This window comes from Moschus berezovskii, chromosome 1, assembly GCF_049115385.1.
Source record: "Moschus berezovskii isolate FMDL1 chromosome 1, NW_MosBer_1.0, whole genome shotgun sequence".
NCBI lineage: Eukaryota > Metazoa > Chordata > Mammalia > Artiodactyla > Moschidae > Moschus > Moschus berezovskii.
This window is the reverse complement of record NC_142460.1, coordinates 121,266,400-121,288,634: the sequence shown is the minus strand read 5'-3', so window position 1 is coordinate 121,288,634 and position 22,235 is coordinate 121,266,400. Positions and strand designations below refer to the sequence as shown.

At 38.0% G+C, this 22,235-nt stretch overlaps 1 protein-coding gene across 1 annotated transcript in view; it reads left to right on the top strand.

Annotated features, from left to right (window-relative positions):
- LOC129551748 (uncharacterized) overlaps nucleotides 1–22,235 on the top strand; it is a 691,626-nt gene that overhangs the window by 520,728 nt on the left and 148,663 nt on the right. The window contains exon 6 of the mRNA XM_088833084.1: nucleotides 7,126–7,248. Within this exon, the coding sequence (XP_088689210.1) occupies nucleotides 7,126–7,248 (123 nt within the window). The remainder of the gene's footprint in view (nucleotides 1–7,125; nucleotides 7,249–22,235) is intronic.

The window sequence follows — 22,235 nt, the reverse complement described above, 5'->3', positions numbered from 1 at the left end:
CTGAAGGAATTCATTCATTCCTGAGACAGTCATATGCTAATGAAGACAGTACCTGGTCCAATCACTGTGGCAGATGGAGGCAAATTTATGCCAAGAAAAATCCACCTCAGATTTGAGAGAGGAATGGTATTCATCAGTCCCATGTAATCTACATTTCTCTAAAATGACAGGGATAAATTTCCTCAAAGGAAAACCTCATAGCTATTGAGTATTAGTGAAGAAGAAAAATGGATGAATCCTAAACAATCAAGCAGTGAATATTCACTATAGACAGAGTTTAAGTTTGTTCATTAGCAAACAAAAATTATTCTGTGCCCCGAATTTTTTTAAAAGAAACTTGTGAAGGGTCAAAACCAAACCAATAGTCTATTACAAGGGTGAAGAATAGGCAAGTGGAACAGAGCCCATTCCTAAGAAAATCCATTAATGAATTTGAGTGAATACGAAGACTAAATGATGTGGAGGTCTCTCAAACCACACATTCATTCATTCACTTTTCATTTGTGGAGTATAAATTCTATGCCAGAATATGCTTAATATAACAGGATCCTTGACCTTAAGGAGTTCATTCGATCAGGAATTACAGAATTAAAATACAAGTGAAAAGTCAGCAGTATTGCATATCAGAGCAAAAGTAGAATAGTAAATCAGAGTGAAAATAAAACCACGTGTAAAATCTAGTGGAGTCTTCAACACATCCTTTAATATTCCCTCCACGCCTAACACTTCTATAATGCAATCTTTAATATAAAGCAACCCAGGAACACTTATTTCCAATCAAAAGATTCCTGAGAACAGTACATTAAAAAGTAAATGGAAGAATAATTTATCTTACTCTGGCTGCACGCTCTAAAAAAACAATATGAAGTAATCCTGAATTGTTTAGGAAAAAAAAATGGATCATTGTTGTTTCAGGGGGCTTTTACGCGCAAAATACATTGGATAATGATGTGAATTATTTTAAGCTATTATATTCTGTGACCATCTGGGGAAATAATTTGGGGGATAAATACAGCAGAAGTATTAAGAGAAAGGACACTAAAAAGGAAAAATAGCAGACATAGTTGATTCTTTTTGACATTTTTTACAGTATAAAAATCATCCTTGGTCCATATCTCAGTGATAATGCTGAAAAAATTCTAATCATTTTATCATTATTCCCAGCAATGTCCTGGAGCTCCAATTCTAAGGGCAGGGCTTTGTGTAAGCATCTAACATGAAGATATAACTGAGAGAAATTTTGGAGAAATGGTTTCTTCACATGAAGTATACTTGATAATAACATTTTAATGTAATATTGACATTTCTAGTTTTTAACTCTGTTGGGCAGAATCTTGATAGAAAAGAAAATCACTTGTGACAGCTTCAGCATGAGTGTCTAATATCTTGGCAATTTAACCCAGTTTTATCCTATATCAGAGGTACTTCATCAGAAAAGAACTAAAATATCCCTCATGTTTTACAGAAGAAAGTCATTCCTCATAACAGATAATGCTAAAGTTGTCTTAAAGCTATTAACTGTTACTGAGAGAATATTGTGGGAAATATTAGTGGTTTATTTTCAGATGATTTTAGCATATAATTTAATGTATGTGTGCATGTATATAAGGTTTCCCTGGTGGCTCAGTGGTCAAGAATCTGTGTGCAATACAGGAGATGCAAGACACATGGGTTCAATCCCTGGGTTGGGAAGATCCCCTGGAGAAGGAAATGGCAACCTACTCCATATTCTTGCCTGGAGAATCCCATGGATAGAGGAGCCTGGCGGGCTACAGTTTATGGAGTCACAAAAAGTTAGACACGACTTAGCAACTAAACAACAACAATATATATGTGTATACATTTGTGTAGGTGTATGTACACACTATTTTGGTCAGAGTATTGATTTGTCTATTTAAACTGAATTGTTATGCTTTAGTCAAGCATCTCAGAGAAAGCAATAGCACCCCACTCCAGTACTCTTGCCTGGAAAATCCCATGGACGGAGGAGCCTAGTAGGCTGCAGTCCATGGGGTTGCTAAGAGTCGGACACGACTGAACAACTTCACTTTCACTTTTCACTTTCATGCATTGGAGAAGGAAATGGCAACCCACTCCAGTGTTCTTGCCTGGAGAATCCCAGGGATGGCAGAGCCTGGTGGGCTTCCGTCTATGGGATCGCATAGGGTCAGACACGACTGAAGCGACTTAGCAGCAGCAGCAGCAGTCAAGCATCTGAGAAGTTGAGTCAAATCATGACATCTATGATTCATATGACATTTACAGTTGAACAGAGGATTGTCTGCAGACTCATTACTCAGAATATGGTCCCCAGACCAGCAGCTTCAGAATAGACTTGGATCTATTAGAAATGATAAAATCCAGTCCCTTGGCTCTTTGCATTCTAACAAGATCACTAGGCAACTGAAGCAGAAACAACATCAGGGGATCTCAACTCTGGCTCCACATAAGAATCACTAAAGGTGCTTTTATTTTTTTTTTAATGATGAGTAACTTTTATTAAACATTTCCTATAGTCTATTTTTTATAATCTTTCATACTGAAGTTTAGTTGATATACAATATTATGTAAGTTACAGATAGTTAATATTCACAATTTTTAAAGATAATACTCCATTTATAGTTATTATGAAATATACGTTATATTCCCTGTGCTGCACAATATATCCTTATAGCTGATTTTATACAAAATGTTTGACTCTCAAGTCTTACTCCGGACCATTTAAATTAGATTTTTTAAAGGCAAGACAAGGCATGGATAATTCTAAATGCTCACCAAATTATTCTAATGCGCTGCCAGATTTGCAAACTGTAGGTCACACAATGCCCAAGCAATGCGTAAATTCAGTGTATTCTGAAAGGACAAAAAGGAAGAAAGTCAAACCAATTACTCTGCATTTCAGTTCAGTTCAGTTCAGTCGCTCAGTCGTGTCCAACTCTCCGTAACCCCATGAATCACAGCACGCCAGGCCTCCCTGTCCATCACCAACTCCCGGAGTTCACTCAAACTCATGTCCACAGAGTCGGTGATGCCATCCAGCCATCTCATTCTCTGTCGTCCCCTTCTCCTCCCGCCCCCAACCTTTCCCAGCATCAGAGTCTTTTCCAGGGAGTCAACTCGTCGCATGAGGTGGTTTCAGTATTGGAGTTTCAGTCCTTCCAATGAACACCCAGGATTGACCTCCTTTAGAATGGACTGGTTGGATCTCCTTGCAGTCCAAGGGACTCTCAAGAGTCTTCTCCAACACCACAGTTCAAAAGCATCAATTCTTCCGCGATCATACCACTTTATAAATGACTGATTTTTTTTTAACTTTTAATAAGTTTGCTTAGCTACTGTGTGAACACAGTCTATTATGTCTCCACCTGCCCACAAGTGTATTGTATTGCAAATCAAGAAAGGAACATGTTGCTATCTCAATTAATTAAAAGAATATTTTAGATTTCGTTTTCAACTTTACTTTCCTTTGCCAACCTTCTTCTCCATCCTGACAAGTCTGAATACTAAATCTCAGACACTGCATGTTTAAACAACTGTACCTTTGGATTGCGTGTGCATGCTCAATCTCTCAGTCATGTCCAACTCTTTGCAATTCTATGGACTGTAGCCTGCGAGGCTCCTCTGTCCATGGAATTCTTCAGGTATTACTCATCCTTTTCTCCATGAACTCAATTCTCAGTTTATATCTCAACCATCCCCTTATTGCTGCCACCCAAATGCATTTTCCCTTCCCCGAATTCCCATGTTGCTCAGGACCTCTATCATGTACTCTCATTTTATGGATTTTTAAAAATATTTATCTGTGCCAGTTCTTAGTTGTGGTACAAGGGATCTTCAATCTTCATTGGAGCATGTGGGATCTTTAATTGTGTCATGTGAACTCTTATTTGTGGCATGTGGGATCTAGTTCTCTAGGCCCCTGCATTGAGAACACAGAGTCTTAGCCACTGGACCATCAGGGAAATCCTTTACTTTGTGGTTTTTTCTTGTTGGTTCAAGTTAGTGGAATGCAATTGACTGATTTCTACAATCTCAAGTATGAGCAGTCTATTCCAAAATCATATATATGAATAAGAAAAAAAAACATAAACCACAGTGTCAGGGGAGTGTAATCTCTGGTTCTGTTTCATCACAACAAAAATTTGAAGCGACGGACGTTCAAGTCCTCGGTGCATAACAGCTCTCAGACAGTCCGTGTTATAGTTCTCGGCTCTCAGACAGATCATGTTATAGCTCTCGGACAGATCAGTTTTATTTAGAAAATAAAGGAAAATACATCCTTAAGGCGTGAGGGCATGTTGACCCAAAAGATGCAAAAAGGAGAGAGAGAGAGAATGAGCATGTGCTGCGCGTGGGAGAGAGAGAGAGACCCCTGGCCCTTTGGCTCCTCTTTTTATATGTTTTTTCCTCCCCCTGGGCCTGCCCTATGTAAATTGGGCTAGCCAGGAATGCTGTTTGTTCTACCTAAGGTCCTCACTGCAGTCCTCGGATCTTCCTTTGTTCTATTTTCACGGGCTTTTCCCTTCCTTGTCTTTTAGCCACCGCCACTCTGGACTCCTTTTTCCTGTTCAAACTTATGGTAGTCATTGTTCTTCCATCTTACAGATGAGAAACCTGAGTCTCAAAGAGGCAAGGTTGACAGTCTAATAAGCTTTGTCACTAAGATATTTTTCCCAAGGCTCTCTGACCCAATGTCCAGAGGAAGTTTGATTTGCTTTTCTTTGAGTGTTATATATATTCTAATGTATTATGGCACTTTAATTATAGTTCTGGGGGCAGATTCAGAATATGAACACACTAAAACAATATAATATTGTAAAATAATTAGCCTCCAATAAAAAAAAAAAAAAAGAATGTGAACACACTAAATACAGTGAAAGAGGACTCATCCTTAAAATCAATGTCCACTCTGGTCTTTGGAGTGAGCCCAGTGATTTCATTTTTATTTTACACTTACTTGGTTTCTTTTGTCAGAAAATTATTGAAGCTTGAGCAGGAAGGGAGGTGGTATTATTATGCTTCTTTCTTTAAAATTCCTTTTTAATATGCACGTAATACCTGAAAATCTTTCTTGTGGAAAAAAAAAAACAGAACATTATACATGTGGATAAACTTTCTTGTCCAACACAGTTATCTTGTACCCCACCCTATCTACATGCCTTCCTTCCCTCAGAAGTCATCATTTTATCTGGGCATACTTTTTAAGACATTTTAATTTATAATACTTATGTATGTGGAGAAGGAAATGGCAACCGGCTTCAGTTTTCTTGCCTGGAGAATCCCATGGACAGAGGAGCCTGGCAGGCTACAACCCATGAGGTCACAAAGAACTGGACACTACTGAGCACACACACACACATGCATCTATATCTATATATATATGTAGGTATATCTATCTATATATATATGATATATTATGAAAATTTTTGATGATTGCAAGTGCTGAAGTGTTGATTGTTATGTTGGGAAAACATATGACTCTTGAGAATTAAGTTTTATTTGTATGTTTAAAATCAAAGACCTGGGAAGGAGATCTAATTCAGCAGCTGACAGAACTAAGATTCAAAATTATATCTCAACCTTGTGGAATAATACCCTAAAGCTAGAAAGAATAAAAATTTAGCATAAATATTAAAGCCCTGCACAAAGTATGAGTAACAAATGGAGAATTCTGATTTGATGTTGGTTTATATGGAAAAACTCAGTGTTTTGATGATCACAGACTCAAAATTTAATAAAAATTCTAATACTATGAAAAGTCCATAGTTCTTATCTCTAAAATAAGATTCCTTTAAAAAATATCAGAAATTAATCCAGAATATCTAATTTTAAATGGAAAATACAGTAAACTAGGAATTTTTGAATGTGGGACTCATTTCGTGATTTATATTTTTCTTCTTTTTCATAAAAAAATGCCAAGTAGAAGGAAATTCTTTTTCTTCCCTCAGTACAAATGCCCTAATTTTTACCACAGTACAAAATATCCATTAGGATTTCAAGGTCCTATGATAAGACACTGTATATTCCTTCCCAGTATTGATGTCTTGAATAAATGTCTTGCCCTGTGGAATTAAGCCTCACTCAATGTAAAGCTAATTATCTATTATGATTATATATTTTAGTGAAGCGTATTAATACTCCACATTCTTTACTGGAATGGAACTGGGGGCAGGGGACTCAGGGAGATGATCTGCATGAGACCTGCACATACTAAATCTTGACCGCTGCCTGATTTTTACTTTGACACGTCACAAAATAGATTCTCCAAACAAGAAAATTTAGAAGCTCTTATTTCACTGATTATCTGAAAAACTTGACCTATGTTTGTGGTTGTCTTCTTGTGATTTTAGATATGTAAGTAGTGACTGTATAGGATACAAGAAAATATAGGTTCTGAGAGAGAAATTGATGTTCCTTTCCAAAGGAAGACAAATGCTGTCTTCATTTATCGTGAATTTGACTGATCCAAATAAGTCAGTGACCATGAGTCTTGACTTCTTTCCATTTATTCTAAATTAATATCACTTCATGCATAAGCATACTAAGTATTTCAGAAAATGAAACCTTGAGTGATAAGGAAGAAGCTGAGTCAATGGAGCAAATGTATTGATGTGTTTTTAGGAACTCCAAACCATGGTTTTATTTGAATTTACCTAGCTCTGCCCTAATGTCCACCATAGCACATAAGAAGGAGAGTCAAGGTCTTAACTTTATTACTGACTTTTTTCAACAGCATCAGACCAATAATATGTGTTTATCTACTCCTGTGCTGCTCCAGATAGAGTAAGTAGCTCATTGTAATTCTCCCCTCCAGGTTTCCTTCCCTAAGGACATATCTATATCTCGGATCTGTCTAATTAATCAGGATGTGAAGAATAGAAAATTGTGAAACAGTCCCTATGCTCATCGTGGCTAGGCTTTAAAAAGCTCAATAAAGTTTCTGTCTACATTTTCTTGTTTATACTGTGGAGTAAAATGGATCAAACAGGCAAAGATTTGTGGCAACAGAGATGGTGCCTTTGCGCAATAAAACACATACTGTGTATCAAACAAATATTGTACCACTTCTATGAAGCTGACATTGGAATGACATTGTAATCCTGGCCATCTGTCTTCCTCCTCTAGATGTCGATGAATGTGCAGTGGTGAATGGAGGCTGCCAGCAGCGCTGTATTAACACTCTGGGCACCTTCCACTGTGAATGTGATACGGGATACAGACTCCATGCTGATGAACGCACCTGCATAAGTGAGTAAATATTAGAATCAGCTTGAAGTCGTTTTCAATGAAAATCGACCTGCTCTTGTAGGGGCAGGAAGAAAAGGTTTTTCTATTGTAAAAAATACCTATAGAAGCTGACAGTGTTCAAGTACAATTCTCTCTCTTAGAATAAAAAGAAGAGATATCTTGTTATTAAAAGACTAAAAAGATGGGGAAGGAAATAGAAAAATTAACATTCACAAGCAAAGCTCGAATTTCCAAATGTGTGGCTATTTCCATAGTGCATCTTTTCTGCCACATGTAGTAAAATATAAATTTGTTAATTGTTGTTTATATACCAGTTCAGCATAGACTCTCAATGAAGAGAGGAGGCTAGCTGCAATGCACACTCATTTCAAACCAGATTCAGAATTGGACTTGTGATTATAATAGCAAAAATTATAACAGATTATAAGGAGCTTGTGGTTGCTCAAGAATATTTAAAACTACACACATTAAATCTGAGGTTACTATATATTTATTGTGTATCAGAATGTTCTTAGGTATCAGTTTGGGTAGGTAGAATTATTATTTTAAGTTTTGGTATGTTTCTGAATTTTATAAATTTGCTAAAATGACTTTGTACACAGGAAAAAAACAGAATAACTTTTAAAACACAGTGCTTCCTGTATGATTTATAAATGTTTTTTAACTGAAGTGTTTTTTTCATTGAATGATGATCCTCAGATGGCATCAAGCACATTTTTATTTCATCTCCAGGTCCCTTTAAAAAATATCTATTACATTGAAAGAGTAGCATGTTATACAACAACATTTAATGGCTAGTTTCATTGGTATAGGGCTTGTTAGCTTGCCCATTTACTCAAAATTATTAGCGTTTTATGGATATTCTATAATTATGACATTTCAAAGAGAAAACAGCCAGTTTTGCTTAACTTCATAATATATACTGTCTCTTTTTTGTAACATATCTTATAGGAAATGAGAGAAAACCAGAGGAAACAGGTAAAGATATCCTAGTCATAAATCTGATTTTGATATGAGAGAATAGATCTTTGGGGAGCAAAAAAAGACTTTTCCAAAGTTGAGTGAACATGCAGATAGAAGCCATATCATAGTAACCAGGGAACTCAGTATCGTGATAACTTTGTCCACAGCAAGCACCCTAGTGGGACAGCAGCTCATGTGTATTTATTTAGTCCCTGAACTACTCCCTTCTTTTTTGCAACTTGACTGCTTGTTGCAATAGGAATACCTTTCCCATCTCCATCTCCAGCCCCAACCTGTAAGGATGTCAGCTGTTGCATCCTTAAACTGCCTCTCTAACTTCTCTCAGGCACAAAATGTTTTGGAACAGGATTACCAATACATGCAGATGTGGTATTTATCGGTAAAGGTTGACTTGGTGAATTTTTGTGTCTGATATAAAAATACTTTGCAAAGTAATGCATTATATAAATCTGTGACATCTGATTTTTGCAATAAGGCAAAATGAACACTCAGGTACCCAACTAAAGTACCTTTTCAGGTGTAATTAATTTTCTAAACTCTAGCAGTTGTTATCTGCTGCTGCTGCTGTCACTTCAGTCGTGTCTGACTCTGTGTGACCCCACAGACGGCAGCCTACCAGGCTACCCTGTCCCTGGGATTCTCCAGGCAAGAACACTGGAGTGGGTAGTTATTATCTTTTTCTTAGTAAAATCATTAAGTTCTTTCCTTGTTCCTCACCATCATTGCTCTGGAAGTTTTCAATTTTTGTTTCAGTGAAATCAAGTCAAAAGTAGACTTGGATAAGAATATTATGGTTTATCTTTTCTGTTTCTATTCCTTAAAAGCCAATTTCTATTGTATGAATACATGGATACTATGGCAAGAGGGTAGCCCTCATCTCCTTGAGGAGGGCATGGCAACCCACTCCAGTATTCTTGCCTGGAGAATCCCATGGACAGAGGAGCTGGTGGACTACTGTCCCTGGGGTCGCACAGAGTTGGACGTGGCTGAAGTGACGGAGCACTATCAATAGGGTATTTGCAGCTCCACAGACTGATCTTCTTTTATGCAAAATTTCAACACAGTATACATATTAAAAACTAAGTTAACAAGAAATATGGATTTCATGATTGCATCATTTTAAAGCTTTTCACCCATTGGATATCATGCTACAGAAGGACTGGATTGAGAGCCCAGGAGGTGACCTTTATGGAAATTTTCATGCCTCTCTCCTATGAATATATTGAAATTTTGGTTTCAAAGAATGGTCCTAAAAATCTAAGTTGACACAACTACAGCAGTCTTGTTAAAATGAACTCAAGAAGAATTTAAGCACTTTGTAGTTAAATACTCATAATGTGAGCTGGAGGATAAGAACTGTTTGTTTGCTTATTTGTTTTGAAAGAAAGAATATTCTATAGAGAACTGAGTCTTACATTGGTTCCTATTTTGAGTAATATTGTAGGAAGGGTCAAATATTTTAAAACATAAGAAAATCAAATTAGCTCACATCCCCTTTGGGATTTTTTTACCTGGCAGGAAACTGAGAATGGTAGCTGATGCTTACCAGGATATTGTAGTAGACAGAAATTCATCATGACCTGTGGCAGAGTCACAGAGGAGAAGGTGAAGTTAATGGGATTTTATGATTCCACTACTTAGGATACTTGAAATTAGGTGTCTTCATTTCTTTCCTCCTCCCTACCTTCTTTCTCTTCCTTTGCACTGTTCTGCCCATCAGTCAGAAGCTTAGGTTAGTGTGAATTTTTGAGCCTCTGGTGTTTTTTGCACATTCTCTTAATCACAGCTACAGCAAACTTGTACTCCAAACCCTTGCAGAGTTTAAGATGACTTCATTTCAAGAAAACATGCTGTCTCTAAGGACTAGGCACTTGTGGTGACATATGGCCAGCAGTTACTGGTCAGCCTTTGCCAGATGAAGTTATCCAAAGTGGTGGTGTTAAGAGAGGGGTCCATAATATCCAGCTACAGTGTACAGGCCACTTGGCTCCCCATGTAGTACTGCCTGGACTGCTGATAAAATATGATCCCAGTAAAACTGGAATCTTGGCCTCAGCAACCCTCAGTTTGAGTATCTGAATTTGTTTGCAAATTTTTGGAGTGCATGTCATTTTTCTGGTGGTAAGGGCTTATTATTTTCATCAGATTTTTAAAGACATCTATAATGCTTCAGAATATCTCCATATACTTTTGCCTTAAGATGGTGCTTTTTTAAAAGGTGTATATGTAGGAGGATTCCATGATACTGTTATATAATGACACAGTCACACAACTCTGTCAATGTGAGGCAAAACTTGTCAATGACCGCTTCTCCTTATAACTTCCTTTATAATGGAATTCTGGACCAGAAGTCTAGGTCCGTGACCTTGGGCAGCACAGTTACACCTGGTTGATGAAGGGTCCAGACCCAGCATGGGAAAGCAGGCAAAATAAAATTTTGGCTTTGCTATCAGTATTTGCATTCACATTTGCTTTGCTATCAGTATTCTCCATTAACACAGATATTACCAAATAATTCATATACTTTTAAATTTCCCTTTACTTGGAAACAAACAGCTTAAAAAATAGAAACTAGATTTAGCAACCATCTGAAAAACAGAAAAATTCATATTAGTCCACCAATGACTCTCATCAATGGACTCGAAACAGTGGCACAGTGGACTCCAAGTTGTCATGTGTCCTTTAGCAAGTCACTTAATCTCTTGTCATCCTGTATTTCTCATGTGGCAAATGTAGAACTTGAACAAAATGACAAAGTTACTGCATCTCTAAAGTATTTTAATGTTATGGAGTTCCCCAAATTACTAATTTATTATAAATCATCTGTTAACCTGCATTTGTTAAATTCCATTGGATTCTGTGGAATAATTATTTTATAGAGCTTGTATTTTATTTGAAAAGTATTTAAAGAACTTAGACTTTGGGAAGTCCCACATACAAACAGTGTGTGAGAATTTTCCATCATTTAATAAAAATATAAAATTAGAATTTTATAGCCAGTTTAACTTAAATGTTCTTAATAAAAACAATAATTATATTCTGGTTCTTTTTTGAAAATACTATTTTCTATATCATAGAATCTTATTTTGGAGGAATTCAAGGACTAATCCAGCCTAGTCTACTTTAGAGATAAAAGGTCAGAGATCCAAAGAAATCAAATAAATTTTACTCTGAAAATAAAGGAAATTAATTTTCAGGAAAATATGGCTAACTTCACCTTTTATCAAATACTTTAAAATAATTTCTTAAAAATATTTTAAAAGACTAAGAAAAACCATAAAAGTACTATGAAATGAAATTCTTACATTCTATTTTAGTGGAATTCAGGGTTAAAATAATGTATTTTATGACAGCTATTGATGAAAGAAATCCACCTTATATTATCACCCTGTAAGTACAAATTTATCACTTCTCTCTTATATTTCTATCATATGCTGCAGTAACTCTGACTATGCTCAGTTCTACAAGTAGGTTATGCCCTTTTCCGCTTCCACACCTTACCTTACTCAACCTAGACTCTAAGCCCCAAGTCTCCACCTGTCAGAACTCTACTTACCAAGTTCCATGTTCAATGTCATTTGGCCTGTTAAGCCTTCTCAGGTGACCCCAGCCAAAAGCATTCCTTCTTTTTCTTCTAATACCATATAATTTAGTGTTGCCTGAATTACTCATTATATCATATAATATTATATGTGTGCAGTTGGGCTTCAGACCAAATGAAAGACACTGATGACCTTCTAATTATCAGCTTTCACAGGAGTCTTTTCCATGCCTTTTTCAATGGCCTCTGACACTGTTAACCACTCATTTTTCTAAATCTTCCTCTTGACTTCTTGACAGCACAATTTTCACCTTTGACTGCTGCCTCTCTATACTTAACATTCTTGTTACCTTGTTCTGACTTTTGATTATCTTCTGTCATCACTATGGACTGAACTATGTCCCTCAAATGCATTTTAAAGCCCCAAGTTTCAGTGTGATGGTGTTTGGAGGTAGAGCCTTTGGGAAATAATTAGGTTTAGATGAGCTCATGCACGTGGAAGATTTCATGATGGGATTGGTGCTTGAATAAGAAGAGATACCAGAGAGACAGGGCTCCCCACCTTACCAGGATCTGGCTGAACGGCAGACATCTGAAGCCAGGAAGAGAGCACTTACCAGAAACCAAACTGTACTAGAACCTTGACCTTGACCTTTCCAGCCTCCTAAACTGTGAGAAAATTAATTAGGCCACCCAGGCTGGGATATTTTGTTACAGAAGCCCAAGCAGACTAATGTACTTCTCTTTTCTCCTTTATTCCCCCTTCTCTAGTCTCTCTCTGTTTAATTCTACCTTTAGACAAAAGTCTAAATTGGCTATCATGCTGCTGCTGCTAAGTCAATTCAGTCATGTCTGACTCTGTGGGACCCCATAGACGCACACCCAGAGACCCCACCAGGCTCCTCTGTCCCTGGGATTCTCCAGGCAAGAATACTGGAGTGGGTTGCTATTTCCTTCTCCAATGCATGCATGCATGGTAAGTCGCTTCAGTCATGTCTGACTCTGTGCGACCCCATAGTCGGCAGCCCACCAGGCTCCTCTGTCCATAGGTTCTCTGGGCAATAACACTAGAGTGGGTTGCCGTTTCCTTTTCCAGGCTATTATCACAACAGAATGTAAAAAAATATAAGGACTTTACTCAGATGGATTTGCTTGTTGGGGAAAAAATTCAAACTTGCAGTCTTTCTAGCTTTTGGACCCTGGACAAAAAATACATTATATTTGATAGCTTTGCAAATTTTCTCATTGTTGACAGGCAGACTTTAGTAAATATGACTAAAAATAAGTAATGATAATGTAGACTAAACTCCTTTTATCTCCAGTGGATATTTTTTAGGAGCCAGGGACTAGATACCAAAATAATTTAATTATCCGAATTTCCTGTATTTAGCTGTGTCATTTGCATTTAAAGTAACTTGTAAGATTTTGGCTATAATTTGTTGTACCTCACAAAGTCTTTGTCTTTCTATTTTTTGTAACAACCTTGTTAAAAATGCTCAGCTCAAATCTCCATTCATAATCATGTCCTTCTGCTATATTTGTTGAAATTAGCCTTCTCAGAGGGGTGAAATAATTAAATGATTGAAAGTTTTAATGCTTGCATAGTTCTCTTACCTCTTTCATGCCTTCAGCACATGGGTTTATTAACATGTGTACTCACACATAAGCAAATGGAATCACTGGTGTCTGCACAGAGAAACCTCAGATAAACAACATTTTAATTATTTTAGTCTTCAATACAAAAATTCTTATTTCCACTTGCTGGAAATGGTCAGGAACTGTTTTTGTTCAATAGTTCCTTTTTGTTCTCACAAAATGAGTTGGGGGAAAGGGAAGTAAGGTTACCTGGAGGCTGTAAACCAAAGGTATTTTGGTGTGTTGAAATGTGAAACATAATAGAATCAGAGGTCACATTTTAATTCTAAGTAAACAAAAGTTAGGTGTCACGAAGAGGGTAGATGTACAGCCTGGAAGCTTGATTAAACAGATATTCTTAGTAAAATTTTGAGCTTGAATAAATTTTATTTCATCGGATTTTTATGTTTCACATTTTAAGATAATACTAACCTCACCGACTTGATGGACATGAGTTTGAGTGAACTCCGGGATTTGGTGATGGACAGGGAGGCCTGGCGTGCTGTGATTCATGGGGACACAAAGAGTCGGACACGACTGAGCGACTGAACTGAACCTTAGTATTCTTGCCTAGAGAATCCCGTAGACAGAGGGGCCTGGTGGGCTGCTGTCCATAGGGTCGCCCAGAGTCAGACATTATTGAAGCGACTTAGCATGCATGCAAGCATTTGGAGAAGGAAATGGCAACCCACTCCAGTATTCTTGCCTGGAGAATCCCATGGACAGAAGAGCCTGGTGGGCTGCCGTTTATGGGGTCTCAGAGTCGGGCATGACTGAAGTGACTTAGCAGCAGCAGCAGCAACCTTAGAAAAGGATTGAGAACACAATTATATATGGTGGTCTTCATATAATAGATTCTTTTGTTTTTGATCTCAGTGTTCTGATCCATGATGCCTGGGTTTTATTTGATAAAAGGAGTGGAAGATTCTTTCTAGGGAATGCAAAGAGTTTGCCCTCAAATTGGAGATGAAAGAAGTTAAAGACTCATTGTAACTACCTTTCAATTAATTGCATTATTTATGAAGACAATTAGAAACAGAATTCATTTCATATGACAGCTGATGTCTTGAATAGGGCTATGTCAGGTTAAAAAAATTGTTTAGTTTGTCAGGTGGATGGCATCTCTCAGTCATTATCAAATTCATCGCCCTCGCAATATTAATCACTTTTGTGTGCTAGGTGATAAATTTAATTCCCCAAAGTTGAATTTAGGGAACACGTCTCTTCTGCCCTCCTTGTCCCCATCTGTGGTCTTGAAAAAAAATCATGAACTTTCCAAGTTTTTATCCGTTTTGCTGAAGATTAACCCAATTCAAAACCTTTTCCCTAATTCAATGGATTTTAGGAATGCATTTAGAAATCTTTCCTTTTCTACAGTTTTTCTATAGTCTTCAGACTTGGGAAGGTAAGTCTGACAGTTTTAGGTAGAGATAAACTGAGGTCTTTTCCAGTGAGTCAACTCGTCGCATGAGGTGGCCAAAGTATTGGAGTTTCAGCTTTAGCATCAGTCCTTCCAATGAACACCCAGGATTATCTCCTTTAGAATGGACTGGTTGGATCTCCTTGCAGTCCAAGGGACTCTCAAGAGTCTTCTCCAGCACCACTGAGTTTGAGTGAACTCCGGGAGTTCGTGGTGGACAGGGAGGCCTGGCGTGCTGTGATTCATGGGGTCGTAAAGAGTCGGACACGACTGAGCGACTGAACTGAACTGAACTGAACACTGAGGTCTGAATTCTATTGCATCATATAACAGTTGTGTAATCAGTGGGCTATACTCCATATTGTCGAAAAGAGTCAGACATGACTGAGGCAGCTTAGCACCATCTTGGCCTGGTTTTTTAATCTCTCAACTTTAGAGTCCATATCATCTTTATCTCTTTCCTCGTCTATCTATGTCTATGCCTAATAAGACCAGTATAATAACTCACAAAAATCAACATTATATATTGTACAAGGACATAAACCTTATAAAGAGAAATGTATTAAATACACTAGGATGGGGAATGGGGGGGAGACTAATAGTGTATTCTGGGGTAAAAAATGAAATAAGAGCGAGCCTTCCAAGGAATGGAGAGTGATAAGAGTTTTCCTTGCACTGAGCAGTATGATAAAATCTACCTTCTGTATCCAAAGTTAAAGCAAGACAGTGTGATTAAATGTTCGCACAGTGGTCTTCCTCCTTTCCAGTTGCCTTTTCTTTGCTTCTTTCTCTCTATTTGGAAAGTATATTCACAGATCTTCCTTCTTAAGTGTCTATAGGAATTTTTTATAGTTGTATTTATAAAATATTTTTAACAGTAAGATTTTCATAATGTATATTGTATCAAATAAAATAACAAAACCCTACTTTTAAGCACTAAATAGTTTTATTTTCTTATGTTCCCTAAATAACTTCATAGTGCATTACAGGATACCCCTTGTATGGGATGACTGAAAATATGAAGAGATTAAAACAGTACCTGGCACATAGGCAAAGTTCAGTAAATGATGGCTTGAATCAGCAGTTTATAATTATTATTTATCCATTTTTATTATTTTCCCACAATCAGAGCACCCATTCAATGCACAGAGATGCTAAAAATGGGGGATTCTGTATTGTGTGCAACTAAAAGTACAGCAACTTCTCTCTAAACTGTTTATGAAAATAGAGAACGGAATTTAGGATTTTGAGAAAAATAATGCTAATCTGAAAAGGTATCAGTTTTTCAAGATAGCAATAGTAACTTTACCACATAGTTATCCCATTAAGACATGTGTGACTTTGGACTTTCACTTAACTGTTCAATTATTCCATTTCTCCACATGTAGGATTGGTGAGGAAAAATTACAGCACAGGTAAAATCCTTAGTGCAGTGCCTGACACAGAGCAAGTAATCAGTAAAAATTCTATCATGATATTGATATTAGTTCTATACTTGCAGTTGGCTGTGTGAAAGTCACTCAGTCATGTCCAACTTTTTGCAATCCCATGGACTATACAGTCCTTGGAACTATCCAGGCCAGATACTGGAGTGGGTAGTTGTTCCCTTCTCCAGGGGATCTTTCAGACCCAGGGATCAAACCCAGGTATCCCACATTGCAGGTGGATTCTTTACCAGGTGGAGCCACAAGACTAAATAAAATTATGAAGAGTCAGACACTATAGTTATTATTATAAGCTTACTTTGGTGATCAGATGGCTTCCTTTGGGCATCTTGGTTGCTAGCTTTTTAGCAAACATACATTGACTCTTTTTTTTTTTTTTACTGGAATATGATTGCTTTACAATGTTGTGTTAGTGTCTGCTATACAATGAAGTAAGTCAACCATATGCACACATATATCCTCTACCTCTTGGACCACACTTCCACCCACCCCCATTCTTTCAACAATTCCATGTTTCACTTTTGTTTCTTTTTTGCATTTTGGAGTTTTAAAGCAATATTCAAAACTATATTTTCATTGTATGGTAAAATATTCTCATTTATCACTGGGTTGAAGATTTATATCTCCCTGTTTCCAAAAGCACTGGAGGCAGCAAGCTTTAGGCAGCTTATGCATTTTCACAGGGTCCAAAGTGCAAAATGACATGAAATAGAAAATAGGACTGCCTCCATCTAAAAGAAGCAAAAGGATTAAGTGCTTGCAAATACCAGATATGAGTGTAACACTTAAATCCAAATCTGGTAACCTAGTATAGTGTTCTAGTGACTGACAAGAGCCACATGGTTTATATCAAGTTTGCATTTTCTAACAACAATAATCATACAGGCGTTTTTCTAGAAAATTCAGTGATTTCAAAATCTCTTAAGGTATGCATTCCTTTCATTTTGCAGAGAAAAGAGAAATTTTCAGCTAAGAGCCCACCCAGCTTTTACTCCTATCTAAAACTTTTGGTATTATTAATAACTCTCAACACTGTCTGCTTTGCTCTTCACTGAGAAGGAAAGCACTCTGATGTTATTTCAAGCTAACCCCATCCTGCCCCACCTTAGAACCTTGCTCAAAATTTTGGAGGTGGATGGAAGGCAAAGACTATTGTTATTCAGTCACTAAGTTGTGTCCAACTCTTTGTGACCCCATGAACAGCAGCACACCAGGCTTCCCTCTCCTTCACTGTCTCTTGGAGTTTGCTCAAACTTGTTTATTGAGTCAATGATGCCATCCAATCATCTCATCCTCTGTTAGCCTCCTTCTCTTCTTACCCTCAGTCTTTCCCATCATCAGTGTCTTTTCCAATGAGTCAGCTCTTCGCATCAGGTGGCTAAAATATTGGAGCTTCAATTTCACTATCAGTCCTTCCAATGAATATTCAGGGTTGATTTCCTTTAGGATTCACTGGTTTGATCTTGCTGTCTAAGGGTCAGAGTCTTCTCTAGCACCGCAGTTCGAGAGCATCAGTTTTTGGGCACTGAGCCTTCTTTATATGAGAGCTTATGGAGTCATCACAGAAATGGGAGGGAGCTGGGAGAGAGTTGTGCCTTGTAATCCACAGAGGAGAGAACGTCAGGAGAGAAGGAGAGGCTGTCACATTCAAGATTTAAGTAAAACAACTGAAAAGTGTTACTTGAAACTCTCAATGGATAGTGTATGGATAACCCTGCAAAACTAGCTTTAGAGGGGAGTTTTATTTTAAGATAGAAAGATGTTGATGATAGAAGAGAAAGAAGGGCATATTAGGAGCAAGGTTCCCTGTCTTAAAACAAATCTCCTCCCTAAAACTACTTTTACCAGGCTCGTTCATACATTGTCCACTGATAATTTCAAGGAATTCTTTTCAAGCATTCTGTTTAACATCCTGAAAGTAGTGACTGCTCCTTCCTTTTTCCTGACTTTCTCTCCTCCTGGTATTGTAGGAAACAGCTTTCTCTTGGTTCCCTTCCATCTCTGTGATGACTCCCTAATCTTTCTCATACAGTCTTTCCCCTCTGTCGAACTCCAGAATTTTTCTAGATCTTCAGAGTTCTGGTTTTGGCCATTTCTTTACTCCCTCCTCTGTGATCATAACCACTGGCAAAACTTTACCCACTCTAATTAGCTATATATGGATGAGGTCCACATCAATATTACTAAATCAGACCACTCTCCTTGTTCTCTGAACTCAGAGATCCAGCTACTGCCTGAAGCCCTCATCTGAGGCTCTCATTGAGGGAGTCTTGAGCATTGGAAACTTAGTGGACCTGAAATTAAATATATCTTCTTTCCTACCCTCCACCTCCCAAATTTCTTCTTCTCTGAGTAGTAAGGACAGCTCAGGTCACCGTTTTTCCAGGGCAGTCTAGTGTATCAGAAGTTACTCATGACTCCTCCTCTCTCTTCCTCCTCCCATCAAGCTCTCCAGTAAAACCAATGGGCAGTTTCTCCTCAACACCCCCCAAAGAGCTGGCTTCACTGAGACTACTTTCATTCATGTCCTCATTATTTCTTACAGAAAGGTTTACTGTAATTGCTTCTTTCCTTCTTTCTAACTGACCCCTTCAATTATCTAAACTAATGCCAGTGATATCTTTTGAAACTATAACTTAAAAATTATTTTACCATCTTTAAAACCTTTGTTTCTCTATAGCTTTTAGAATTAACCCAAAATTTTTACTGTGGTTTACAACGTGCTTCAGGGTCTGACTCTTTGTTACTTCTGTCTTACTTGCCATATTGTGACTCTGCATTTCATTCTCTAGGCTCAGACACACTGAAAATTTGTAGTATGTAAAGTGTGCCAGAAGTTTCCACATTCCTGCACCTTGGACTTAGTGTTCCATCTGTCAGACACTCCCTGTTTCTGCCCATACATGTTGCCAGGTTTGAGTGCAAGTCAACGCTTTCCCCTTTCTCATTTATTTTGTCTCTAACTCTCCTCACCTGACTTCTGTCTTTCAAGGCAAAGGTTAGAATCACCTTCTCGGAGGAGACTTTTCAGATCTGTTCTCATACTTAGAATCCACATTTGTCACCTGTCTTATAAGATTTATAGATGCTTTCAATGGTGGGACACAATATAAAGACACTCAGATAGATGACAAAAAGAACCTTCGTTATTTATAGCTCCAAATAAAAACTCCCTGGTGGCTCAGACGGTAAAGCGTCTGCCTGCAATGCGGGAGTCCTGGGTTCGATCCCTGGGTTAGGATGATCCCCTGGAGAAGGAAATAGCAACTCACTCCAGTACTGTTGCCTGGAAAATTCCATGGATGGAGGTGCCTGGTAGGCTACAGTCAAGGAGATTGCAAAGAGTCATACACAACTGAGCAACTTCACTTCATCATCATCTCCTGCATTGCCGGCAAATTCTTTACCATCTGAGCCACCAGGGGAGACCTACATGTGGCAAATGGTGCAGGTGGTCAGGCTAAACTCACAGTCCTCCTGGGGTTTAGGTATTTTGAATAACTCCACTAACCCCCAGGAAGACTGCAAGTCTAGGGACCGCTCACAGTTGACCCTGTGTATATCTTAACTCTGAATGTCTGATAAGGGAAGTAGTTGGGGTGGGGGCTTAGTCTGTGAAGGGGAAGAGGGTTTTGAGCCATGACTTCAAAGCAGAATTTGTGAAATATTGCATCATACACCACGTAGAATCAAGGACAACTCTCTAATAGAGCCTCTCACAGTGGATTATAAAGGCTTATTGTCTATCTCTCCCAAGAGCATGTGACTGAAAGTGTTTACTTTTATTAAATGACTCTTTTTATTCAGTGTTTAAAATATGAAGGTCCTTGTAATAAATTATGCTTTGTTTAGAAGTATGAGCATTTTGCCTCTTATGACCTGTTTCTGTTTATTAGATAAGAAGAATTATACAGTACATGATTTGGCTCCTATAAAACCCAGCATTAATTTGAAGGGTTAATTGCAGAGACTTTTTAGCCTATATTCCTAATGTAGCTTTCTTTACCTCTTTTCATAACATGGTTCTTAGTTTGCTGCAGTGGTTATTTTTTGTGCCTTTCCCCTTCCTTTTAAACTATAGCTTTAGTGGTTCTATTATAGGTATGTTTAGACCATACACAGCCACAAATTATCTGTGGAAGTAAATGGAATATAAATGGAATAAAGCTAACTAAATCCAAGCCTAGATTTATCACCAGGCTTCTTTTAAAAGCATCATGGACAGAATTTTAAATCCCAGATTTAGGAAAGATACGAACCTGCCATTCAGTGGGATGGTCTGCCTGTTGGTTCTCTGAAATGCCATCTTGCCGTCAATGTCAGAGCACATGAGGAGATCAGACTGGCCTTCACACAAGAGTGGGCAGAGTACCTAGGGCTTTGTCGACCTAGATCTTGATGCAGAGCAGCCAGTTCATAAAGACTGAAGATGTGTATGATTATACATGGGAGTCAAGGGCATCGCTCTGATAAGAATCCAGGGTGTCATTTCCAATCATTTCCTTTTCACAGGAATAAGGATTAAGGAATTCCTTTTCAAATTCTGAGAATTTGAGTTCTGAAGGCAAGTGGAGGTGTTGTCTATAAGTGCAGGCATAGAGTAGGGTTCAAGTTTGAGCCAAAGAAGGAGATAGGTAGGAAAGGAATCGAACTCTAACACAGAAAAATTTTCAGGGACCATCTCTTTAGTATTCATAAGACAAGAATATAACCATTGACCTAACTAACAATCTAGATCCATGACTCCTGACCCTGCGGGCTTGCTGATTGGGTGTATTAAGGCTACTGGGATGTGGAGCATCCCCAGGGAAAGGCAAGTCTCCTCAAGCTTGGTTGACATTCATCCAGAGGCTCAGCGAGCCTAGTCTTTCTCAGACATATTAATTCATTGAGACATCAAATTATAGAATCTAAGTAATTACAATTTGGGAGTAATTTTGGCTGTGTCCATTAGTAATACTAATGACCATGATTTTTAAAATTTTATCTCTAAACCTCACAACAACCTTAAGAAGTAGATATTATTACTCTCATTTTAAAGATAATGAAACCCAGGTTCACAGAGGTTAATACAGCCTTAGAATCACAGGCTTTGGTTTACAGCCCTATAGAGGACTGGTTTGAAATCAATAAGCACCATGAGGAAGTAGGCTGCAGTGTGCTTTATACTTTTTGAAGGGGAAAAGAAGTTGAGTACATCTGCCATGTAACCTTTGCTAAGCCTCTCTCTTCTGGGCTATGTGATATGGTAATTTAGTCCTATTTCATCCCAAATTTGGGAATTTAAGAAGATTCTCTGCATTCCCTCTTGAAAATAAAAATTGGCTCCTTCTGTAGACTCCCATACTGGTTGGTCTGGGCTGTGGTGGGCTGGCCTTCTGTCTGGGCAAGAATACAAGTCAAACTCAAGCGTTCACAACAGAATGTCAACCTTGCCTCCCCAGTGTCTGGTGTCTAAATCTTATGGGTCTCACTTCAATTGAAAATGTAGAGATGCTGCTCTATGGGCCTGTGTTAGAGGATTTTGACTGTGAACTGAATGGGAGCCAACATTCATCCCAATCTCCCTTAAGACATCTGATATACAGAGTGCATAGTGGGAAGATCATAAGCCTTGGCACCAAACAGCTCTAAGTTAGAATCCCAGCTTTGCACCTAACAAGCTGTGTGAATGTGGGCCTGTTTTTACATGATAACAATGGCTAATATTCATAGAGTGTATGTTATCTATTGGAGCACAGTGTTATGTTTATATTCACTGTTTCATTTACGCTTCGTAAAACACTCTGGGGTGGGTACTCCTGTTATTACTCTTTTAGCAATGTAAAGAATGAGGTTTAGAATGACACTGAAGGAAGGACACTCAGCTTGTAAGGGGTAGATATGCGATATGCCTTTTAGACAGAGATGATCAATTGAATCCAGTTCTGAAAACAAACATCTGTTCAAAAGGAAGGTGTTT